At 38.5% G+C, this 22,921-nt stretch overlaps 1 protein-coding gene across 1 annotated transcript in view; it reads left to right on the forward strand.

The window, feature by feature from the left end:
- Positions 1–22,921, forward strand: part of COL25A1 (collagen type XXV alpha 1 chain) — a 192,591-nt gene that overhangs the window by 91,199 nt on the left and 78,471 nt on the right. Inside the window, exons 10-14 of the mRNA XM_075066209.1 lie at positions 553–579; positions 3,145–3,189; positions 8,813–8,845; positions 8,991–9,026; positions 14,653–14,697. Coding sequence (XP_074922310.1) covers positions 553–579; positions 3,145–3,189; positions 8,813–8,845; positions 8,991–9,026; positions 14,653–14,697 — 186 coding nt within the window. The remainder of the gene's footprint in view (positions 1–552; positions 580–3,144; positions 3,190–8,812; positions 8,846–8,990; positions 9,027–14,652; positions 14,698–22,921) is intronic.

Here is a 22,921-nt window from a genome sequence, read left to right on the forward strand (position 1 = left end):
GTAATGGCTATAAACTGTCTTTTTTTTTATAGAGAGTTCTGGGAGCATTTTTTGCTTTCTACCAGATTATGAAACTAGATAAGATATTTAAGGGGTTTCTATTTCTCATCAGGTGTCCTCCAAACTCCTCTCCAAACCTCAGGACCACCTTCTTTTTCATTTTCTTCTCTTCCTCAGTCCATCCAGAATAAGGTGGGCTTGACACATCTCCCTCTGGTTCCTTTTGGTCCTGATGGGTAGCTTCACAGAACCATGAAGCTGTTCCTCACCTCCCTAATCCCAGAGTGAAAAACCACATTGAGCCTTCCACACAACTGACCAGCCTTTTGCACTGTGTGTAAAGTATTGGTGCAGCCCATCAGATTTTAGTACTGAATCCTTTCTGACATGACTTCTTCTATTGAATAATCTGTAATACTAAATGAAATACAGCTGCTGTACAGTATCTTGCATTACATATATTATCTAATGTCTTATGGCTCTTCTGTTGAGTTATCTAATGACACCATCTTAATAACTTCAAGATTTCTTTGTTCCTGCTCTTTTGATCAGGGTGACCCTGGAGAACAAGGAGAAAAGGTGAGGCATATTTCACTTTCCCTATGTTTATCTTGTTTTGAAGAATTGGGAATGCACAGGCAGCAGTGAGGATTGATCTGTTAGAAAACAATCGCTGTGTCAAAAATTATTAACTAGAATTCAGTCACTGAACTGACAAAACTGTGGACCCTGTTGGGGCACCCGTTATTCGGGCTAAGTAGCACTTACTCACGCAAACAATTCATTGACTTAGTGAGCACATACAGTACTCACATGAGTAGTTTCACTAATATGTGTTAGGGCTGCACAGGTGGGCTCTGATGCTATAGAATTTTAAAAAAATGTTCCTGCTATGAATAAACAGAAAAGCAAACTGGTTTTCATTACTCGATGTTGGTGTTGTGGGTGGCTGTGGGCAGTAGTTTCTTAGAAAGGCAGTCAGATAGCACTGTGATATCTCATTTTACTCATGTTGGGTTTTCTGTTGCAGCCCAGCTGTACTTGAATAAGGGTGAGAGAATCTGGCCCATCCATCCCAGACTTTAGACTGCATGAAAAAGGGCAGGAACACAAATGCTGTATTTGTTCTCACTTGCATTGGTATCAATGAGGAACAACTCCATAGAAATCAATGGAGTTACACCAGTATGATATCACAGATCAGAATCATCCCCACCGTACTATAACTGTGGGTCCGATTCTGTCTTATCAGAGCAGAATTCGAACGGGACTAATCATATGAGAAAGTGCTACTCACTGTCAGTAAGGCTTATAGAACCGAGTCTCCCTTTACTGCTCCTGAAGCAGTGCAATGGACTGAAAACAATGAGACTAGTTAAGGAGTACATTTTTCTGGCTACATGCCATCCTGCACTCAGGACAATCCTGAAATGCACCCAGGGCTGGTGCAAGGAAGTTTCATGCCCTAGGCAAAACTTCCACTTTGTGTCACACCCCCCAGCCCTGTAGCAGCTCCCTGCCCCCCCTGCCCTGAGGCGCCCCCCTCCGCAGGAGCTCCCCGCCCAGGGAGCCGTGCAGCACCTCCCCACCCCAGCTCACCTCTGTTTCCTGTCCTCCCCGAGCACACTGCCCCCGCTCTAATTCTCCTCCCAGGCTTGCAGCGCCAAACAGCTGATTGACGCTGAAAGCCTGGGAGGCAGGAGAAGTGGAGCAGCGACTGCGCGCTCAGGGAGGAACCGATGTTAAAAAAAAATTGGGGGCACCGCTTTTGGGCGCCCCCAAATCTTGGCGCCCTAGGCAATCACCTAGTTTGCCTTAATGGTAGCACCGGCCCTGAATGCACCTTATACTGGGGCCAGGAGGGAAATGGCATAAAGAATCATCCCCAACTAGCTACATAAGCAGGTGCGATCGGAAGCCAGGATTGGGCCATACCTTTTTAAAAAGGTTTTTTGTTTGTTTGTTTTTTCCCCAACTTTTTTAATGATCCTAGTTCAGAAAATTTCCAAAATGGTTTCCAAAGCAATGAGAATTCCTTAACAATATTTTATAAATGACAGCCACCCATTACTTGTATAAGAATTCCTTGTGTTTGACATGGGTTCACTGGTACACCGGTCCATTTGTAGATCATATTTATCAACAAATTTTAGTTGATGAAAAAATATTTTAAAAAAAACTCCTCTGTTGTTCCTTTCAAGAACTCAGAAGCCTGCAAAAGTCTTTGGGCCTGATTCTCATTTACATTAAGGTCCTTTTACGCTTCTCTGGAAGTGGGTGAGTTAGTGTAAATTAGGATTCAGCCCTTTCTGTACAGGTGAAACTTTTCAAAAGAAATATTTTAAAAGCTATCAACAATTTTTAAATAGGAATGTTTTCTCCTAGGCAGTGACAAGCGTGTTACTTCAACATTACCTCTTTGAATAATGTTTAGCATTTACATGGAGACATGAATGGTTTTGGTAGCTTATTGTATATTTTAGTTAAGTTTTTGCTAGTTTCACACTGAAGGAGAAATACTTGAAATTCAAAGAGCATATCCTGAATTGCTTCAGAATCACAATAAAAATGTATTAGAAGCCAGTAATTGCCAACTCTGTTTGATCAGATATGTCTTTGTGGTGAAAAATATTTACTGGCTATTCCTAATGCTGAATCATCATTAAATCATTCCTTTGTCACTGAACCAGAATGAACTAGGGATGTCTGTAGACTAAATTGACAAGAAGATGAAATGACATGACAGTTTGTATTTTCTTAAGTAACTGGGAAGAGGTTTATAACTTTGAAATATCTTTCCTATCGGTGATCAGATATAACAGTTGTGTAAGTTATATTTCAGACTGCAAATCCAAATGAAATATATCAAATCATGTTTTTCTCCTCTTGTGGATTTAAGTTGAATCAAGGCTCTGAGTTCATACTGTAAATGTTTTATTACAATTATTTGAGACAAGGTGGTAAGATACAAATTATTTATTAATTTGGTCACTTCTTATAGACTCTGGCTAGTGAATTAAAACTGTTAGCCTGGTAATAGTGTTTGCAAACTGCAAATTATTTCTGGATACTTTGTGAATGCGTGAGAATTATTTTAAAAATTGCAAAACTCAGTACTGCAAATATATATTTTTTTAATTTTAGGGTGATGCTGGAGAAAATGGATCCAAAGGTGACATGGGTGAAAAGGTACGTCTGTTAATGAGTAGAGATGAACGGAGATTAAAGGCCATAAAATCTAATCAGAACATGAAAGGGAGATGGTACCAAAAGGAAAATATACAAAGAGACTTTTTAAAAGGTTGAATAGGCTGACTCGTTCTCACAAACAGCAGAAATTCATTAGTTCTAATTAATTACAAGGGGCCTGCTTATGTTACAGTAATTAAAACATCTTTTATAAACCTCTAAATATGCATCACACAGAAACTTGAGTCACAAGCTATCAGATATTCTTGTTATGTTTGTTTGGTAAATGATGCAAGTTTTGAGTATTAAGGCCAAAGGTGTTGCTGCATTCAGCATTGCAATGCCTAATTGGTGTAACATAAATCTTATTTTCAAAAGGCATTACGACGCTTAGGAACCAAAATCATATCAACAGTCAATAATAATTAGGCTCCAACATCTAAATACCTTTAAAAATCTGAGTCCAAAATTCTAGCTGCAGCGTGCCGCCTGAGTACTCAGGATGTGGACTGGGGAGTTCCTCTGACTCTGAGAGGGAAGAATTCTACAACCAGGACATGGAGCAGCAGCTAGGTCTTCCTATGGATGGTACTTCAGTCCTCACCTCCCTCCCACAACATGCCTTTTTACATGCCAGGTAGATCCACTTAATCACACTGCTAGAGAGATGAAGCTAAGAAAGATGTGCCAAAGCACAGCATCCCCATACAGAGATCCAGTGTCCCCAATAGATCCCTGAGATTAGTACGGATCTCAAGAGATCTGGGGGTTCTGAGAGGAACAACCCCTTGCTTTTTCAGGGCGAGGAATGCTGCCCAATGACTGGATAGGGGAAAAAAATTCTGTAAGGGGAAACAGATCCCCTTTCACATTCTTTTCCAAAGGAAGGGCCAAGGCAATGTGGCATGCAGGATTGAAAACATAATCCAAATGGCTGACCAAAACCCCCAAAAGTTTGGAAATTCAAAGTGGAAGTTAAAAATTATGTTTCAGATCTTTGTTATTTCACACCAGCTAAAGATCCGGCTTCCATGCCTTTATGTCAGCGCTGTCTCCTCAGGTACCATATTTTAGAAGTCTCCAAAGAATAGGTGATTTTATATATCTTGTGCCCTATGACTGAGAAAGGGGAAGTTGAGACTGTTACCATTCACAGATTTTATGGTTTAAGAGCAATGGGAAAAATAGAATATCATACCTGCAAGTAATGAATTCAAATCCAGTCCACGTCTCTAGCAGAGCTGCCAACTTTCACATGGTAAATAAGCACCCCGACCTCCACAATAAGCCAAAAATCAAGCTAATCCCATTTCAAAACAAGGCCAAAATAAGCCAATCCCTGAGAACTCCAACACTTTATGTGACTATATCCCCCCAGCATGCAGTCTGGGACTGTGGTGGACCTGCTGTGCACCCCTGACTCTCTCCTCCCCTTGCCTCTGCTTGCCCCTTGCCCTTGCTTTATGGGAGCAGATCAAAAATAAAAGAAGCAACAAGCTACAAACCAAAAACTAGCCAACAAGCATCTCACAAGCCAATTAAGCCAAAAACAAGCCCAATTTTTGCATTTTTTTTCACAAGTTTGGCATGTCTGGTCTCTAGTGGCCAGAAATCATTACTCTCTGTCTTTGGATATTTAGATTATTATTCTGTTACTCAAAAATATATGCAGTTTGATTTCATAACTATTTTCCTGAGAGACCTAGTTGCGTGTCTAGAGACATTTTTTATGTCCTGAGAATATCATGCTTAGACAAATCATTGGAACAGTAGATCAGATAAATAGATCATGTGTATGTTCATGAAACAATATAGAAGTTCAGAATCTCTCCTGGGAGCCCTATGAAGCTTCAGTAATTTTTCTTCAATTGTGTCTGCTACTGAAGTACTTGGCATGCATCCTAGTGAAAACACTTGTTCTAAAAAAACTCTTCCTCCTTCTGTTGGGAATTTATCCTTCCAAAGCCAGACATTGTGTGTGTTTCTTTGTGGACCTCAGGTGGTTTGGTATTCTAGTTGGGAATAACTTTTAGAAAAGATAGGTCAGCAGATGGCCTTTTGGATGTTCATCTGAAAAACTTTAACTGAATTTATTGAACCTCTGAAACATAATGCTCCCACCTCTTCCAAGTTCCATGTAATTGTCTGGAGTACTGGGGTGAAATAGGGATGGATAGTGTTTGTACCGGTCTGCTAACTTTCTCAGCATCAGGCTAGTTACTACTGGTTTGGCATAGTTACCTTTAATCAGTTTCCTTCCCACTTTTCCAACAAAAAGATCTGCCACTCAGAATTAAAAGGGAGTTGCGCTTCCCATGGATCTGTGAATGTATAGGAGAAGGCCACAGAACTTCTCTGATTACGTCCTGCAGAGCAACTCTGCAATGGAGGACTGTTTGGTAAGAAGCTTAGGAGAATATATTTTTGGTGTCGAGGTTTAGGAGTGAGTAAGCATTGAAGTCATAGTAATTACTCCACATTTACACCAATGTAGTTAGGAGCAGTGCTCCTGTGTCCTGTGCTCCAGTGACCTTGCAGTATCCTTGACAGTCATCATACGTATGTCAGAGATGAATTTGTCCCAGTGGTTGTTAATGGTGTTGGTTGCAGAGGAAAAAAATCACGAGTGCTGCCCCCTAATAGGAACAGCCAACAGTAGCATACTCACCAAATAGCTCTTGTTTTCCTTCCCTTTCCTGATCCATCGGCCACTTCTCCCCATCAATGGCAGTATCGTCTTCAGGAGACAGGTGGGAGCTCTGTGGCTTTCTCTTCCAACATAGTTGCAGGATCTTCAGGTAGTGCCATGAGAAGCCTTTCACACACTCCTCTAGGCATTTATGGGGGTATGGGAAATCCTCTCCTTTTCCCCCTGCCCTGATAGAAGCAGTTGGCACTGTGTTCCAGCAAATCTCTCTACTGTCCTTGCTGCTGCACCATTAACAATGGGTGTTGGTCAAAGTTATCCATGCTCTTTCTAATCCCGGATGCACCATGTGCCTCAGAAGTCTCGGAACATGGGATATTTGGATGACTCTTGGGCTTCTGAAATATGTGATGCACACTAGGACATCACTAGGGCAAAGCATCAAAGCAGTACTTGAGCTGAAGGGCTGCAGCGAGGCATACAGACTTACTGAGCCTCATTTTTCAAGGTAGCATGGGGAGGGATCTTTGAGCCTGAGGAAAGAGGGAACTACGGAAGTTTTGGGTGTGCTGGAATGATTTATCAAGACTAATCTGAACCAAAAATAAGGTTCAGAGATGAAATAAGATTGGAGCCAGTTTACCCAGTCCTCTCCCTTTGTCCACACCTCCATACAGTAAACCTCCATAAATTTTCTCTGAATGAACAATGCGTGAACCATTGCAGTAAATAATAATAATGAGCAGTTATATAGAATCTTCATCCAAAGATCTCAAACATTAAGACACAATATTCCTGTGACATGAGTAAGTATTATTGATCCCCATTTTATATACAGGGACACTGAGACAGAGAGGTGAAGAGATAACAATTTCAAATAATGGTGCCTACAGTTAGGAACATGTGCCCATGTTTATGCACCTAAACAAAAGTAGTGTCACTTTCACAGATGACGCACATCTGCAGCTCCCACTGATCTTAATACATAAACATGGACTTAAGTGCATATATTTAGACATCCAAGTTTGACAGTGTTGGCATCAGTGAATTGTCTTAGGTCACATACAGAATCATTGGCAGACTTGGGAATGGAACCCACTCATTAGTCCTTGCTTCCATTCTCCTGCTCTAGCCATTCAGCCTGTCAAGCAACCAAAATCCCTTTGAAGTACTTTTCCATTTGTCAAGTATTGGAGGGGTAGCCGTGTTAGTCTGGATCTGTAAAAGCAGCAAAGAATCCTGTGGCACCTTACAGACTAACAGACCTTTTGGAGCATGAGCTTTCCTGGGTGAATACTCTGACGAAGTGGGTATTCACCCACGAAAGCTCATGCTCCAAAACATCTGTTAGTCTATAAGGTGCCACAGGATTCTTTGCTGCTTTTCCATTTGTGTTTTCTCCTGCTGAAGTTCTTTCATTTCCAATCCAGTTGACTCAGTGAGGGACTGAGAACATGCTCTAGCTATGTAGTTTTTACTTTTATCCTGTATTAGTTTTCATTCTTGAATGAAAGTGGATTAGAAACACTTTGAGTCTTATCTGTGCTATTTCCAATGTTATCCCTTAAAATGTTTAACTTGTGGCTGTCTCTCAGCAGTTGCTTTGCCACTTTATAGCTATTAAGAAGTCCTTGAGATTTCACAGTTGTACGTGCTGTGAGGGACAACAGCAATATCACTCATACATGTCTGGAAACCTGAGCTGTCTCATTTTGTTAGACATGAATCAGCCTTTCAGAAAATGGCCTTTTGTTTTCTCTTTGCCCTCTGAAGAGAGAGCTACAATAACTGTGAAAAGGAAACCAGGCTTTTAAAATATAAATCACCACAGCTCTTCATTCAGCTTTACTGAACTACAGGACAGCTAATCAAAAACTAGTGTTTTTTATACTAGTAGTTTAAATTTTATTGTTTTATATAGTGCAAGACTATAATAATAATACTTAGCATTTGTACTGTGCTTAACATCTTCAAAGTATGTTACAGGTATTTGCTATTTTACTCAGTATGTGCATCAGTAGCATGCTGCTTTGAGACACAAAATAAACATATTGCACAATGATCTGTTAATTTTCATAATCAATTATAATTCATAATAATAATAAGGAAACTGTCCAAATACAAGTGCTGTAGACAACTTCTACAATTTGTACAGGTTTGACCTATTTACAGGAATAAGTTGACTACCAAAACTTTTCAGTTGAGAAATGGCATTTAATAATTTAGCTTCCTCCACTTTCCTTTGGCATTCCATTCAAGACAAGATGAAGTGAAATGAAAGCACAAGAATTTTCAGAAGTCTATGAAGGCTATAAACATAGAACAAAGAACTGAGACCCAGAAGCACTCTGCCTTATCCACTGACTGATTCTGTGACCTTGGGCAAGTCACCTCCTATCAAACCCAGTCAACTCAGCTAAAAGCTGAGCAAAACACAGGAGAACCTCTTTGAAAGTTAGTTGCTTCATAAGAACTGACCTTTCCTGAGCAAATAAATTACAGCTCATCAGATATTCTGTTACTTACAACATTAACCTGGCTTAAAGCACCGAGATAAAAACAGTGACAATCTAGGGAAAAGAGATTGATACTCTGACATGTCTTGATTAAGATAAACTAATGGGTCACTGGGTTCTTTGAGTTTGAATGTCATTAACACAAAAGGTTTGTCAATTAAGGCCTGACAGTTGCCATCTGTAGATATGGACCAAAGGGATCGGTGATGCTCTTTGATATAGCAAATAATTTTGAGTGTGTCTTTGAATGCAGAATTGTTTCTCTTTGAATAATACTGACTTATTGTCAATGGTCAAATTAGTATGCAGTGTCACAAGACATATTTAATCTTGCTACAGTAATTGAGAGGTACTTTGAGAAGGTTCCAGGATATTCATGCCTGTGTTTGTTATATCAGTTTCCTGAAAATATACGTACATAATAAATGTGATCATTGTTGCCTTGTGAATTTTATATCAGGGTGATCCTGGATCTTCTGCTGCAGGAATTAAGGTAATGTCGTGTTTATAGTGGTCATTTTTTGCAGAATCCATCACTTTATACCACAAATCATTTTACTATACTTGTCTCCTGTTTTCCAACCCTGATTTTTTTTCACTTTCTCTGATCTTGTTTGTTTATTTAATGTTTCAATTAGGGAGAACCTGGAGAATCTGGTCGGCCAGGACAAAAGGTAATACATGAAAGCATTCAGTCCTTTTTTCCTCACAATTAGACTTGCCATCAAATCTTGTTTATAGAAAATATTAGTACTGGAGCTTCCCTCTTGCACGTAAATTGCTTGTTTGGTAATAGCAATGATTGCAAGATGGTGCAATTTAACTGATTACTCAAGGTCTGTACACATTTTATGATCATTCTGAGTTTCAAAAAAAACTATAATAAGAATGACACTGGCTGGAATGAAAATTAGAATAACTTACCCAGTCTTGTAATACCGGGCACTTTTTTCCACATTGAAAGTTTCCACTATCTCAGCTGCCTGAAACTAACAAAGAATGGCTCTGCTGTCTGAATGTTAACAACTCACCCTTGCATGTTTGACTAAATATTGAACTGCAGATTATAATATGTTATTACACCTCGTTAAGATGAAATAAATATTGACTCTAGGGCTGGATGTTCTCTTTTACTTGTGCTGCTAGTGAGGAACTAAACTGGTGGAAGCAGACACAAGCATTGAAAAGTTAGGAGCAAGTAGCTCCACTATGTGCTACCCCCGCACCCCTCCAGAGAAGCCTTTCCACTGGACACTATGCAGCCAGAGCTTCCTTGGTTGGGAGGAGATGGAGTGAGGGAGCAGCTGCTCAATATGTCATGCTGCCCCCTTGGCCTAGGAACTTGCCAGTAGGAAGTCAATGGTGCACCAAGTAGCATTGCCTGCCCCTTCCATGCCTTTGACTCTTTTTCAGAGGATAAGATAGGATGCAGGCACAGATGGGAAAGCTAGTGACTCTGTGTCGCCTGAAGGTGCTGGTGGAACACCGAGGAGAGGTTGGATTTTAACACTATAATCCTGGGATGTGTAGGGTAGCAGTTTTGCTTCCCTCTGGAGTCTGCAGGGTTTCCTGGAAACAACCCTTCACCATCCCCTACCTCTTGTAAAGTAAGAAACCTTTTCCCTATCCCAACAGGAGAACTGGAAATTTATTCCATAAGGTACACTTTTGGAGATTTTCCAGTACTCAGGTCAGGGAGAAGTAAAATCATATACTGTAGTATATAAAGAATATCAGGCCAGCTATATTCTAAATCTCAGTTCCTTTTTATGGACATATGGAACTCTGAGAAACCATTTTTTAAAAATCAATAAAAGAGAAAATTGCAGCTGAGTTTCTCTACTTGGCAGATTTTAATCGTAATGATTTGTAAGAGACTGTATCCGACTATTATGATATGCAAATTAAATTTGTGAGTAAAACTCAGTTTCAAGTAGGAAAGCTAGTGAAAGCAGTTTTAATTAGCTAACCTCTGGAATCATTGTGCATCATGTACTGTATGTTCTACTTGGATAATAAACTACAGAATGCACTTTAAATGTTTAGATTCATACTCTCATTTGCTGTCTGCTAGGCAAGGAACAGCTAGCAGTGACTTATTAGCAAGCTGTTGATCTCACTGCCCAATACAATCAGGTTTGATATAATAGAGGTAATATAGATAAATAACCAGTAGCCATAACTCCACATTAATTTAGAGTTTTATAAGATGATGAGTTTGTCTTTGTGTGGTTGCATATGATGTTAGTGCCAGCCTTTTGTCTCAAACATTTACATTGCCCAGGATATTTTGAATACTCATTCTCTCTCTGCATTTTATAGTTCTCTTTTTTTAAACTTATGAATGAATTGGGGCATGATCGTTAAAGGTACTAAGGTCTTCAGCACTTACTGTACCAGAAGGGACTGTGCACATTTCCTTACACTGCCCTTCCAATGCACCTCAGCTTTGACCTACAGTACACCCTCCAGTTTCAGCATCAGGCCACACTGGAGCATATATTGCCAGTCAGACTGAAGTGAGTGACTGTTTTGTGATGTGGTCTAGTGGCTACTTTGAAACCACAGAACGTATTTTACTTGTGATCTACTGTAAATCATATTGGAACTCAATACTTTAGAGGCAAAGGGTTGTGGATTTATGCATTGTGCCACCTAGCCTATATGTTTCCCTGCATTATATATGAGTGTGTATACACACACATACACATATATATATTTTTAAACCTTAAAATCTGGAGGCAAAAATATGTTCTCTGCAAGATCACTCTAAATGTAATAATAAATTGATGTGAAGATAATACTGTAAATAAAAACAGTATCTCACTGAAATAAGATAGGTCAGAGTTTTAATGAATAGATGCTGATGTTCATAATTGCGTGTATTTACATGAACATATCTGTCAACTGAATGTGCAAAACAAACAGGTTATTGCTCATAAAATATCTGTTTGCATGAACAATTAACCAGTTTCATGCACAAATGCACATATGTGGACTTCTGCTTCTGGTCTTTAAAAATTTGACCCTGTGAGAAAAATTCTTCTCTCTGATCCACTGTAAAGGTATTTTATGCACGGCAGTGCAGATCTCTGTTGTGTAGTCTGTAATCCATCCTTTGTGGAACTCCAACTCACACCAGTCTGAGTTCGGTGTATAGAACAAGTGCAGAATGTGCGACAGAGGTCTGAACTGCAGTGAATAAAAGACCTGTATTGTGAATCAGAGAGTAATTTTGCCTTATATTTTTACTTCCCAGTGAATAGAGAATATGGGCTAAATCCTATAGTTCTTACTGAGGCAAAACTTCCATTGCAGACAGTGTGAACTTTTCTTGAATATGTAATAAGTATGGAATGAGGGTTTGACCATTCTTATATATACGCGTACAGATTAATGGATAAATCCATATTCATCTATATTTACATATCATACTTTAAATGAGATTCACTATTTGAGTGTAAATATAATGAAGACACAAAAAATTAGCAATGAGAAACGTTTATATAGGCATAAACTGTGCAAATGTCAATTTCTCAAACTTTTGTTCTTTCCTATTATGAGGACACCTTCAGAATGTACATCTATTTTTACAGTATTCTGTGGGAGTTTTCTCTGATTAAATGCCAAGAATTTGATCCTCCATTAGTATTCACTAGAGTAGATATGTGTGGAGACCCACTGAAGTTCTAGATCTCAATGTAGAATTGGAGCCTTAGTGTTTACTCGTGAGAAACTCCCATTGTGCGCCATAAAATAATAAAAAGGACAGAGCGAAGACATCAAGTTTTGGTCCATGTTGTGCATTTATTCATGTATTGATTCATATGTGAGGATATTTGTATATGTCTGAATGAAATATGCCTGTGTGTGACTGTATGAAAAAAGGTTAGGTGTGCCACATACATTATAGATGTAGCCCACGTACATTATATATGTTCTATAACAACATAGAATATTTGACTGCTTTAGTTTGATAGACTGACGTTTGTATTCAGCTTTTGTTTGTCCTTGGAGTCATTTAATCTCATAAATCATATCAACCTTATATTTTGAAAAAAGTTAAGGAATGGAAATAATGTCCATTCAACTACAATCAGCTTCATAATGGAACACTAGCAATTGGAATGTGTTTTTAATCTTGCCTTGAAGAGTACATTTTAATCACTTTAGTTGCAGAGGAGGGATAGCTCAGTGGTTGCGCATTGGCTTGCTAACTCCAGTTGTTAGTTCAATCCTTGAGGGGGCCATTTAGCGAACTAGGGTAAAAAACTGTTTGGAGATTGGTCTTGCTTTGAGCAGGGGGTTGGACTAGATGACTTCCTGAGGCCCCTTCTAACCCTGATGTTCTAGGATTAGATTAGTTAGAATTTGAGTTCTCCAAGGCAGGGACGATCTTTTTGTTATATGTATGTGAAGTGCCTAGTACAGTGAGGTCCTGAGCCCTGATTGTGGATGGTGCAAGCCATGGCAATACAAATTAAAATAATAATAAAAGAGCTATTCATTATAATGATTAAACATTTATATTTAGAAATGAATTTTACTTATTTTAAAACAGAAGGAGAAAAAGTCACATCTACTTCAATGACAGTAATTGACAGATTACAGTATTAATGTCTTTGTTTCACTAGTATATCTGACTCTTCATGCAAGAAAAAAAAAGATGGAGTAGAACTTCTGGGCTAATACTATATCAATAGTGAATATAATACATCCTGTTCAGAGAATTACTCTTTAGACAGGAGTAATGGTCCAGTTTCTGTTAGACAATGGTAGGCAGTATATCAACAGCTAATAGAATCTGCTGAAAATGATACCCTGCCCTCCATTCCTTTATTGTATTTCACATCTAAAATTTCCGAAGTGGATTGTCCTTTTCAGTAGCTTCAGTCAGAAAGATTTGTTAAAATTCTGGAATGACTAAAATCTACAAGGAAGCTGGATTTGGATCCTCCTAAAATGTTTAAGAATTCTTTCGTTTGGCAAATCAATTTTCAGATCAACTATTCTGTTTTTGGTTTTGTTGTGGCAGATTGTAAATTTGCTAGAAGTTCTTCAAGTAAGTTTTAATATTATCACCTAAAAATATAGTGCAATTGGTTATGTAAGATGAGGAATTTGTGTGTGCTTGTAATCTCCATGCTCTGGCCCAAACCACAACATTGAGATCTGGATTTCTGTAACGTTCAGGAATGGATGAATCTAAAGTTTAGTTCAACCAGTTATAGACGGTGGGACTAGCTACAAAGTTTGGACCGGATCTTCGCTATAGTTCAGGGATGTTCAGGTTCTGAGCTTTGGTTCAGGTCCATCTCTATGATAACCGGAAATCTACTGTCTGTCTAATTGTTTTGCCCTTGAAATCAAAATTATTACGTCCATTTTATTCCTAAAGCCCTTTGATTTTCAGTGTTCATAATTTTCCTTCTCCTATGAGGATATAGTTTCGGCACCATTTCAGCTAACATCTTAAGATGATTGTATGTGTGTACATGTTGTTCTTGTCCTTCTCTCCCATAGAAAAATATCAGCTTATTCCAGAATGAATATGTTCAGTCTTCAATTCCTGTTAGATATTTTCTTCTTGAAAGTAGAGTATTTTGTTCTTTTTTATTGCAGTGCTAAATAATCAGGGTATTTTTAGAAGAAGTGCCATAGTTCTAGTTTATTTGTGTATGGTACTTTGTGGTGGTGTGTGTGTGCATATATACTGAAATGTGGACAGTGTTGATGGTTCGATAAAAAGGATAGATAAATGTAATTGAGTAATCCCTCTGAAACTGTACAAATTAAATTATTTTTGTTTAGTCACATTTGTAGCTAACCTGGACAGTTACACAGCGCCCTATACAGCCAATAACTGACTAGGGGATAGAATTAAATATCTGCAATTGCAGATTTGCAGAATTATTGCAAATGCAGTAAATGTCAGTATTCATATTATTTAATTAATATTATTTATTCCCTATCCTTTTGATAAAAATACTGGCCAGAGTTTTCAACCTGTGTGTCTAGTTAAGCTCCTAAATCCATACGAAATGTTTAGGTCCTTAAATGTAGATTTAGGAGATTAAATTTAGGTATTCAGTTTAAACATTTTACTTATACTTCTAGGTTAGCAAGCCCTTTAATGTACATTGTGTGGGCCTGAGTATCTATGATCCCTAAAATGAATAGCAATCACATATAGAGTATGTGATCTTATACTATACCTACTACAGTGTATAGCTGGTTGTTTTCTGGATACCACTTATAAATTAATATTGTTCTGTAATGTTATGTAATTTTCCTGTGTAGGGTGAACCAGGTCTTCCTGGGCTTCCTGGACTCCCTGGGATAAAGGTAAATACAACCTAATATCTATATAGCGGTACTTACATCTTCCTAAACATTTTTTTTATTTTAAAATGGATTTTGTTACATAAAGGCATCACACAGAAAATTGATCATCTCTATATGAATGAATGAATAATATGCCTTACACTTTAATGTGCAGTAAAATGTCACATTACTTTGAAAAAAAAATACCTGAACTACTTTAAAAATGTCTTCTTTACATTTTTATTTAATTCAGGAAGCTTGTCATCAATGTTTGGTTTGTAGTTTGAGTATTTGCCAGTAACAATAGTCTACAGAACCTGCAAAGCTAAGAGCCAGACAACTGTTTTCATTATTCACAAATTGTGGAGAACCAGCTATGAGCAAAAATAGTCTCTGCTCTCATTGCTTATTAGTAATTTTCACTGACAAGTCGAAATATTTGAATAAGAAGACTTTATCCAATATTACCATTAAGCAGTCAGACAATCTGTGGACCAATAACTGGTTTATCTGCTGCCTTCCAGTCTGCCTGTTATCTTTAGGCAAATTATTATAAAAAAAATGCAGTCAGTTCAGCCCTGGCGTAAATATTGCATTGAGAGTTGCTGCCAGTTATACTGGAACTCAGTTGGATTCATACTGTATTATACTATAAAAAGTGAGCAGAGTTAAATGTTATGAATGAGAGCTGGCTGGGTTGATTGCTTCTCTTTCATGGCAGAGGTTATTCTTTCAGACAGTGAAACCTCTTAGAATTTCCTTATATTCCATTTTCAGCATGGGGCTGTGAACAGCTGATGTAGAGCTTTTATAGTCTCCCCACGGAATATAGGGGATGAAATCCTGCCTCTATCAAAGTAAAAACTCCCTTTGATTTCAGTGGGACCAGGCTTTCCTTCAAAGTGTATAACAGTCTCAGTGACAGCTGTCAAGTGCCACAATATTTTAATTTAGTGTCCATTTTTCATTTGTGGAAAATTATAAGAGGAGTTGATTGGACATCTTACACATGCAAGAGCATGTGTGATCATTTTAAAATGTGGACTTAAGTGTCTTAATACTGAAAGGTGCAGGACCTGGAGATAGAAATTATGTTAGGTGCTGTCTGTTCTGTAAGAAAGAATCATGGTTTAACAGTGTTGTGAGAGATCATGTTGCAAATGGATCCTTCAGAATGGTTAAATTTATAGTGTAGATGAGACCGTAATATATGCGAACAGTTTTAGTCATTATCTCTCTCTCTCTACTTTGGAAAGTCAGTATAGAAATAACATTTGTTTTGTAGTATGTCCATAGTATAGTTAAGTTGGAGGCCACTGCCGGCAGATTAAGATCAATTATCAAATCTGCTTTGGCACTGGAAAATCTGAGATTATGAGGCAACCAAGACAGAAGATCTTGTTACAGTAACATCTTCTGCAGTCTAGCAGAACAAGCACTTTTGAGATAGTTCCCATTGGAACATATACATTTTAATAAGGAGAAAGATGAAGCTCTTTGGAAAAAATCAGTTTCTCATCTCCTAGTACAGATTCAGTTCCTAGAAACGAATGTTCTTTTTTTCTGGTTTTCTTAAGGGGACCATCCACAATAATGAATTCTCTTTTGAGCACCCTTTGACTTGTAGTTTTTGATACTGTACTATGACAAAAGGAATGAGGAGTACTTGTGGCACCTTAGAGACTAACAAATTTATTTGGACATAAGCTTTCGTGGGCTAAAACCCACTTCATCGGATGCATGCAGTGGAAAATACAGTAGGAAGATATATATATACAGAGAACATGAAAAAAATGAATGTTGCCATACCAACTATAATGAGACTAATCAATTAAGGTGAGCTATTATCAGCAGGAGAAAAAATCACAAGTACTCCTCATTCTTTTTGCTGATACAGACTAACACGGCTGCCACTCTGTATACTGTGACAGGTGATCTGCAAAAACTCCAGTGCCTGTCACTGACAGCTGGACCCAAAAAAATCTAAAATTAATTTAAACACGTCTGTTAGGGCATATCTAGTTGAACATTTAGTGTACGACAAGCTGGGGTGTGAATGTACAGTGCTGGAGCCTGCCGTGCACTAACTGTCTGTGTGGACCCTGCTGCAGTGCACTAAAAATTCCCTAGTGCACTTTGCATACTGCTGTTTCAAACCTCTGAGAAAGCAGTCACCTTCAGCCTTTATTTGTGCTTTTGTCTCTTCGTATACTATCGTTTTGGAGATGAGGGGAGCACAAAGAGAGGGGTAGATAGGTCCACTTGAGAGACAAAAGATTAATGATGTGAGAAATGGATGGAGCATGAAGTTCTGGATATTGTGGAATAGATGTTTTCCAGCATTAAGCCTCTGGAGTGATGCTGACTTCTGCTGGAATAACGCAGAGTTCAGTGGTAGAATTCATACCTGCCGCATGAGCGGCCCAGGTTCAATTCCCAGCCAGTTCGGTACTGGACTCTCGGTGTTCAGATACTATGGTATAAGGCTCTATAGAGAAGAGAACAGGGCCCTAGTGGTGAAAAGCCTGCCTGGATGTGTGCGGCATTGTTTGAGATGCCTTTGAATGCTATTTCACTGGGGAGCCTGCAGACAGCCATTGCCACCTCAAAGGTAGGCAGCAGTGGTAGGACAGGTACTGGCATTGTATCTAAAATGCACAGATCCTTATGGAGCACTGGATGCCATTGAAAGTTGCACTCCCTGACCAAACCCTCAAGGGAGCATGGCACTATGTAACCTATCAGTGGAAAAATGAATCCAGAAGAGAGGACTAAGAGAACATTAAGTGATAGGAAGCTACCTTGGATGAGCTAGTCAAGTGAATGAAGAAATAATAATATTGCCTTAGATCAAATTGACAGTAACATGGCCTATATCAGTGTACATTATGGAGAAGGATGCAGATAACTGAGGAACATGTTGGCAGTTCTGCTATGTTTCAAATCCCCCTGGAATTGGCTTGTAGTCTACAAACTGATACACATAGGCTTCTCCAGGGCATATGAGAAGCAGGACAGGGGAGACTTTCTCTTGTGCCACCAAATTCTAAGAAAACTTCACTTAATGTCTTGCATTCTTGTAACTCTGATGGAGAAGAGAAGTGCACAACATGTAGGCATTCTCCTGTTTTATGGATGTCATGTGATAAATATGAAGTATAACCTCTTCTGTTCCTTAAATGTGTCATTTCATCTACAAAGTCTTCTCAGCTATTCTCCTCTGAACCTGCCCACTGTGGCAGGCTGTATAATGAAACACAGTATGCAACTGTAAATATCAAGTACACTATTTATGGTACAAGTTTGAAAGCAATCTTTGTGTAAACTTTGTAAACTCAAAGGTTACTTCAGTCAATGAACCATGCCTTTCAAGCTGCCTCTTATATTTCTTGTGCTGGATGTGGTACATTTGTAAAGGGATCCATTAAGATATTTTGGAAAGAGTAGCCAAAGTCACTTATAATGTTAATAAGTATCAGTCCGTAGAAAAGTTTCAACTTCATAATGTGCAATTATTCAATTAGTTATTTAATGCTGTAATTTACTATAGCTTCCAGATAGCCATTTAGAGGCTGGTTGAACATGATTTCAATCTGAATGAGTGGCAGCATTTGAAAGGCACATTAGTATCTTGTGTGAATTCAGTATATGTGATAAAGACGTTATTAATTATATTCCTCGGCTCATTCATTATATGCATATAGATGTTTTGGGAGTGCTTCCTGATCTCTTGCATCCCTTTCATTATCAACTGGTGCCACAGAGAGTGCAGAACTTTAGTCAGTTATTTCCAAGACTGTGATGAAGACAGCTGTGACATATTGTAGAAACTTTTCTTGACCACCTGTTGCTGTTTAGGAATGGCTGGAAACTTAAGGAGCGTCTGAATGTTTTCCACCATGTCATTCAGGAAAATGTGTAAAGCACCTAAACTCAGAATATTGACTCATCTCTGTGACATCTCATGTTAGCCTTTAGTAAGACCCTGTTACTGTTGCCGAAAGGGTGCAGAATACTTTCAGTAAGACAAAAGTGTAGTAACTTTGTTTTATCCTACTCTTCAAGAAGTCATAAAAAGTACATACAAAATGGCTCATCTATTGAAATTGAATGCATTTGTAATTTCATTCATTTGTGATCTCTAGACCTTCTCTCAAGGTATTCTATTGGCCTGGTTCAATTTTATGGCATTTAATCAATACAGTCATTACATTTGACATCATCCCAGCTTAACCTTTACCAGAAGATGAGCTGTTTGCAATAATTGACCCACTACAGTATATTAAGCAAGAACAGGCTTTCCATCAACATTAGACCTGGTCTGTCTTCTTGTTCCTCTCACTTTATGAGACAAATACTGGGGCAAATCTTGAGGTCCCAGCTGAGTTTTTAATCAGCCCTTATTCAAGCAAACTCTCATTGAAGGATTTGGCTTCTCTGCCCTACTTGTTTTGTGACAGGGAGAGACCTACATATAAGAGTTTGCTCTATTCTCAACTCTGAGAGAGACTATTGAGTTGCCAAAACTCAGTCACCTACATCTTTCTACAGAGTTGCTTATATAGGCCATGTGAATTAGATCCAAGCCAACATACTCTGTTCGCAGCTGCATGACATCATTAGAAATTTTGCCTGAGTTAAGGACTCAGTAAAAACTGGCCTCAGGATCTGTCCGTGTTTGCTTTATCTAAAACAAAGATAATTCCAACCTTCATTTATGTTTTGTATTTGAATTTCTTTTTGTATTTCTTACCATATCCCAGGATCTTGTTCCCTGCTTGCACAATTAGTGGCCTAAGAATCATGTTTGAAATACTTAAAACTTTTCAGAACCAAAGTTTTAAGTTCTGAGAGAGTCAAATAAACTTTGCATCCAGTAGAAAAGTGACTTCTATGCAGACAAAACTTTGGAAAAAAAAGCCAAAATTTTCAAACCTGGGTGCCTAGAGTTTGGATCCTAAATCCCTTATTTAGATGCTGTTGAACTGTCTTGCCATGCAGACGCTTACTCTCCAGTCTCTCTTCCTTTGGCCTGTTCTGTTTAGTCCTTGCTCTGTTTTCTGTCATTAGAGGGGCTGATGGGTTTCCAAGGCATGGTAGATCTTTTGCCGTGTTCTCTTTGGAGAGGAATCCAAGAGCCATTCCTGTGTTCTTCAGGTTTCCCTTTCTCTCTTTAAAAAAATTTACAACAGGTCTTACATTTTCCATGGTGTCTCCCTTATATCTCTGCTCCTGTTGCCCCCATGAGTTGCTGCCAAGTGTACAACTCTTATTAGTCCTAGAGACCATCATTCCAAAAAATTCCTTCTTTCAGGGCAGAAATCAGAAAAAACATCAGAGCTGGATCTTGAACCCCTCTAAATAGAACAGTTCACCTTGTGACTGGCATCTAAATAAAAATCCTTTGATTTTCAGAAGTGCTGAACATCTCACTGAAGTCACTGAAAGCTGAAGAAATTCAGCTCCAAACTATCTTTTCTGAACACTTGCACAGCTTCCTAATATGCATGTGCCCGCGTTTGAAATCCCTGGTGAAATATGCAGGTTGGTTAACTCCCACCCTTTCCTCATCCAAATAATGATGTCCTGTGGGTAGGTTATCTCTGGGAGCAGAAAAAACAGATAGTGCATGCAGGTCAGATGCTGGAGAGTAGAGTTCAATGAACTGTGTGTCGTGATAAAAATGGACAGTGGCAGGATGTAATATCAGGAGGGTTTATACTGTTTGATACATTGATTTATAGACCTGCTTTCAAAAGTAGATACATGGAATTACATATACAAAAAATTACATGTACAAAAATAGTTCGCAGTTGTACACCTAATTTGAATATGCAGTTACGAGGATTGCAATAGATGTATATATCACATAGTTGGATGCACAGAAAGTAGTTACACAATTAACTGTACATTTGCATGCCCACTTATCTAAGTTCCTTATGTCATTATGGCAACTGCACAAATTAAGCATGTAATTGCTCATACCTAATTTTGAAAATCAAGCCCAAAATATGAACTCATCATTGACAATGGGCTATGAATAAATGACTAACTGTTGCAGGTAGCAAGAGCATTTACTATGGCATTCCTCAGGATATATGCTATTCTTTGTAATCCATCAGAAACAATATCCTCTGAATCCACAAAAGCCAGGATTTCTTTCCTGGAAAAGACACTAAAGTACTAGAGAAGTGAGAAAAGGGTAAAACATAAGTTACTGAAACACAGGATGTGAATTCTGTTTCCCCAAAAGCTGTTACAGGTTAAAAGATTGATTTGGTAGAGGGAAACTGTTTTACAGTGTCTTTTTTAATTTGCTTCTTTGTGCTGGATAAAGTCAGTCCAAATTTAGAATCCAGTTGAGTAATCTGAGAGTCCAATTAGCAGACCCAGGTATTCAGAAATCAGGGATTTTATCAGCCATAATGGAGAACTCAAATCAGTAAACTGGAAACACTCTTATGATGTAATGCCACCATAGAAAATGTTTTCTTGATTTCAGATAGTCATAAATGAGTAAAAACAGTTGCAGTTCATTTTTAATATTAGCAACAAAAGCCCCTTAAATTTATCCTCTAACTTGGTTCTAGAGGAAAACAATTTTTTGGACAGACTGTAGAGTCTCATTCTTTTTCTTCTAGTAATTTAGCAGATCAATCATTGCAAAAGTTGGCTGCCTTTAGGAAAAAACAAGGCTCTTATTACAACAAATGTTTTTACTGTAATCTTCAAAAGCAGGTATCATGCTGTATTGAATTCTAATTAGCCTTTAAGTAAGAAGTATTCTGTATGACTAATGCATGCAGAATCATGACACATTAATCAGAATTATTGCCGATACTTTTAGCACCCTTGCAAATCAGCACACATTTTTCAAGCACTGCTGCACTTTTCTTAAACTGAAAATTGGGCTCACTAAAAGGCAATAAATGTGTAAAAAACAGAGTCTGGTTATAAACTGAAGCTTTGGGTTTTTAGGCAGGTTAAAGAGTTATACATTTTGCCTCTAATGAATCCTAAAAACTGAACAAATGGTCATAAATACAAAACCAGAGATATTTTTCCAAGCTAAGAAGTTGATTAGGCAACTGGGTTGATCAGAAAGTCAAAATATGGTTTCATGGCTGATGAGGGAGCCAGGGAGCCTGTGCAATGGGGCACCTATGGAGCCAATTCTGAATTAGTATCAAAAATCGAAACAAAGGTCTAAGAAAACATGGAACATTGTTTATGGGGTTTCCCTTTACCCCCTTCATTTCCTGACTGTAAGACAACTATTGTACTCCTTCAAAATAGAAACAGAAAGACAGCAGATGCCAGTGTCTGAGAATCAACAGAGGAGGCAATGGCTCAGATTCAGGCCTGATGTACTTCATTGCTTTCATTGAAGTTGCTTTATTTTGTTCTTTTTAACCTCAATCTGCCTCTAAATCTCTTAATTAAGGATTAGGAGGAAGGAATACAGCTCATATTGTTTCTTTTTCAAATATGCCTAGCCATGAGTCATGAGGGTCTTTTAGGGCTGGCACATCCCTATGTATGATGGGCTAACATCTGTATCTGTTAGACTGGATAAAATGAGGACATTTCAGTTTGCACAGTCCATAGGTCTCCCTGCTAATAGGAGCACAAATGGAAGAGAGCATAGTAAAAATGGGTTAGGCCCCTCTGCAGCAGGCTGTCATGGACTGGGGCTCTGCAATGTGCATGGGGGGGGGTATGTTGCTGAGCAAGAGGCTAGTGGGTAGTGGCGGATTCACTGTATGCCACCACCAAGAGAGAACTCAAATCATATAGCTACAGAGGTTCATGCTGGGAACGATATTAACTTTAAAGAGGGGTTTGCAATAAAGAGCTGTGATCGCTGAGTGAGTGGTTTGACAAATGGGAAAGACAAGTGCTTGGCAGGTTTGGCTGGGGGTCTGTAAGGCTTAAGCCTCTATTCCTTGGAGATTCCTGTTCTAAATGTCTTTTGCGCTCCCACTTCCATGTAACTACCATAAATGCTTCAGAGTGAGGAACCTCTGATAACTATAACACAGCTTCACATGGTGTTCTGGGAGAGTCTTTTCCCTGGCAAGATTTTTTTCTATGGCAGGGAGAATTGAGCCCATATTTTTTTCTTGCCTTACACAGGTTTTTCAATAAGAGAATTACAATACCTTTAAATTCCCCAATAATATAATTTCTGCATCACTGACTGCTGGAGGTCAAAAATATGTAGTATTGTTGTGGCTGCATTGGT

The sequence above is a fragment of the Chelonoidis abingdonii genome, chromosome 5 (assembly GCF_003597395.2).
Source record: "Chelonoidis abingdonii isolate Lonesome George chromosome 5, CheloAbing_2.0, whole genome shotgun sequence".
NCBI lineage: Eukaryota > Metazoa > Chordata > Testudines > Testudinidae > Chelonoidis > Chelonoidis abingdonii.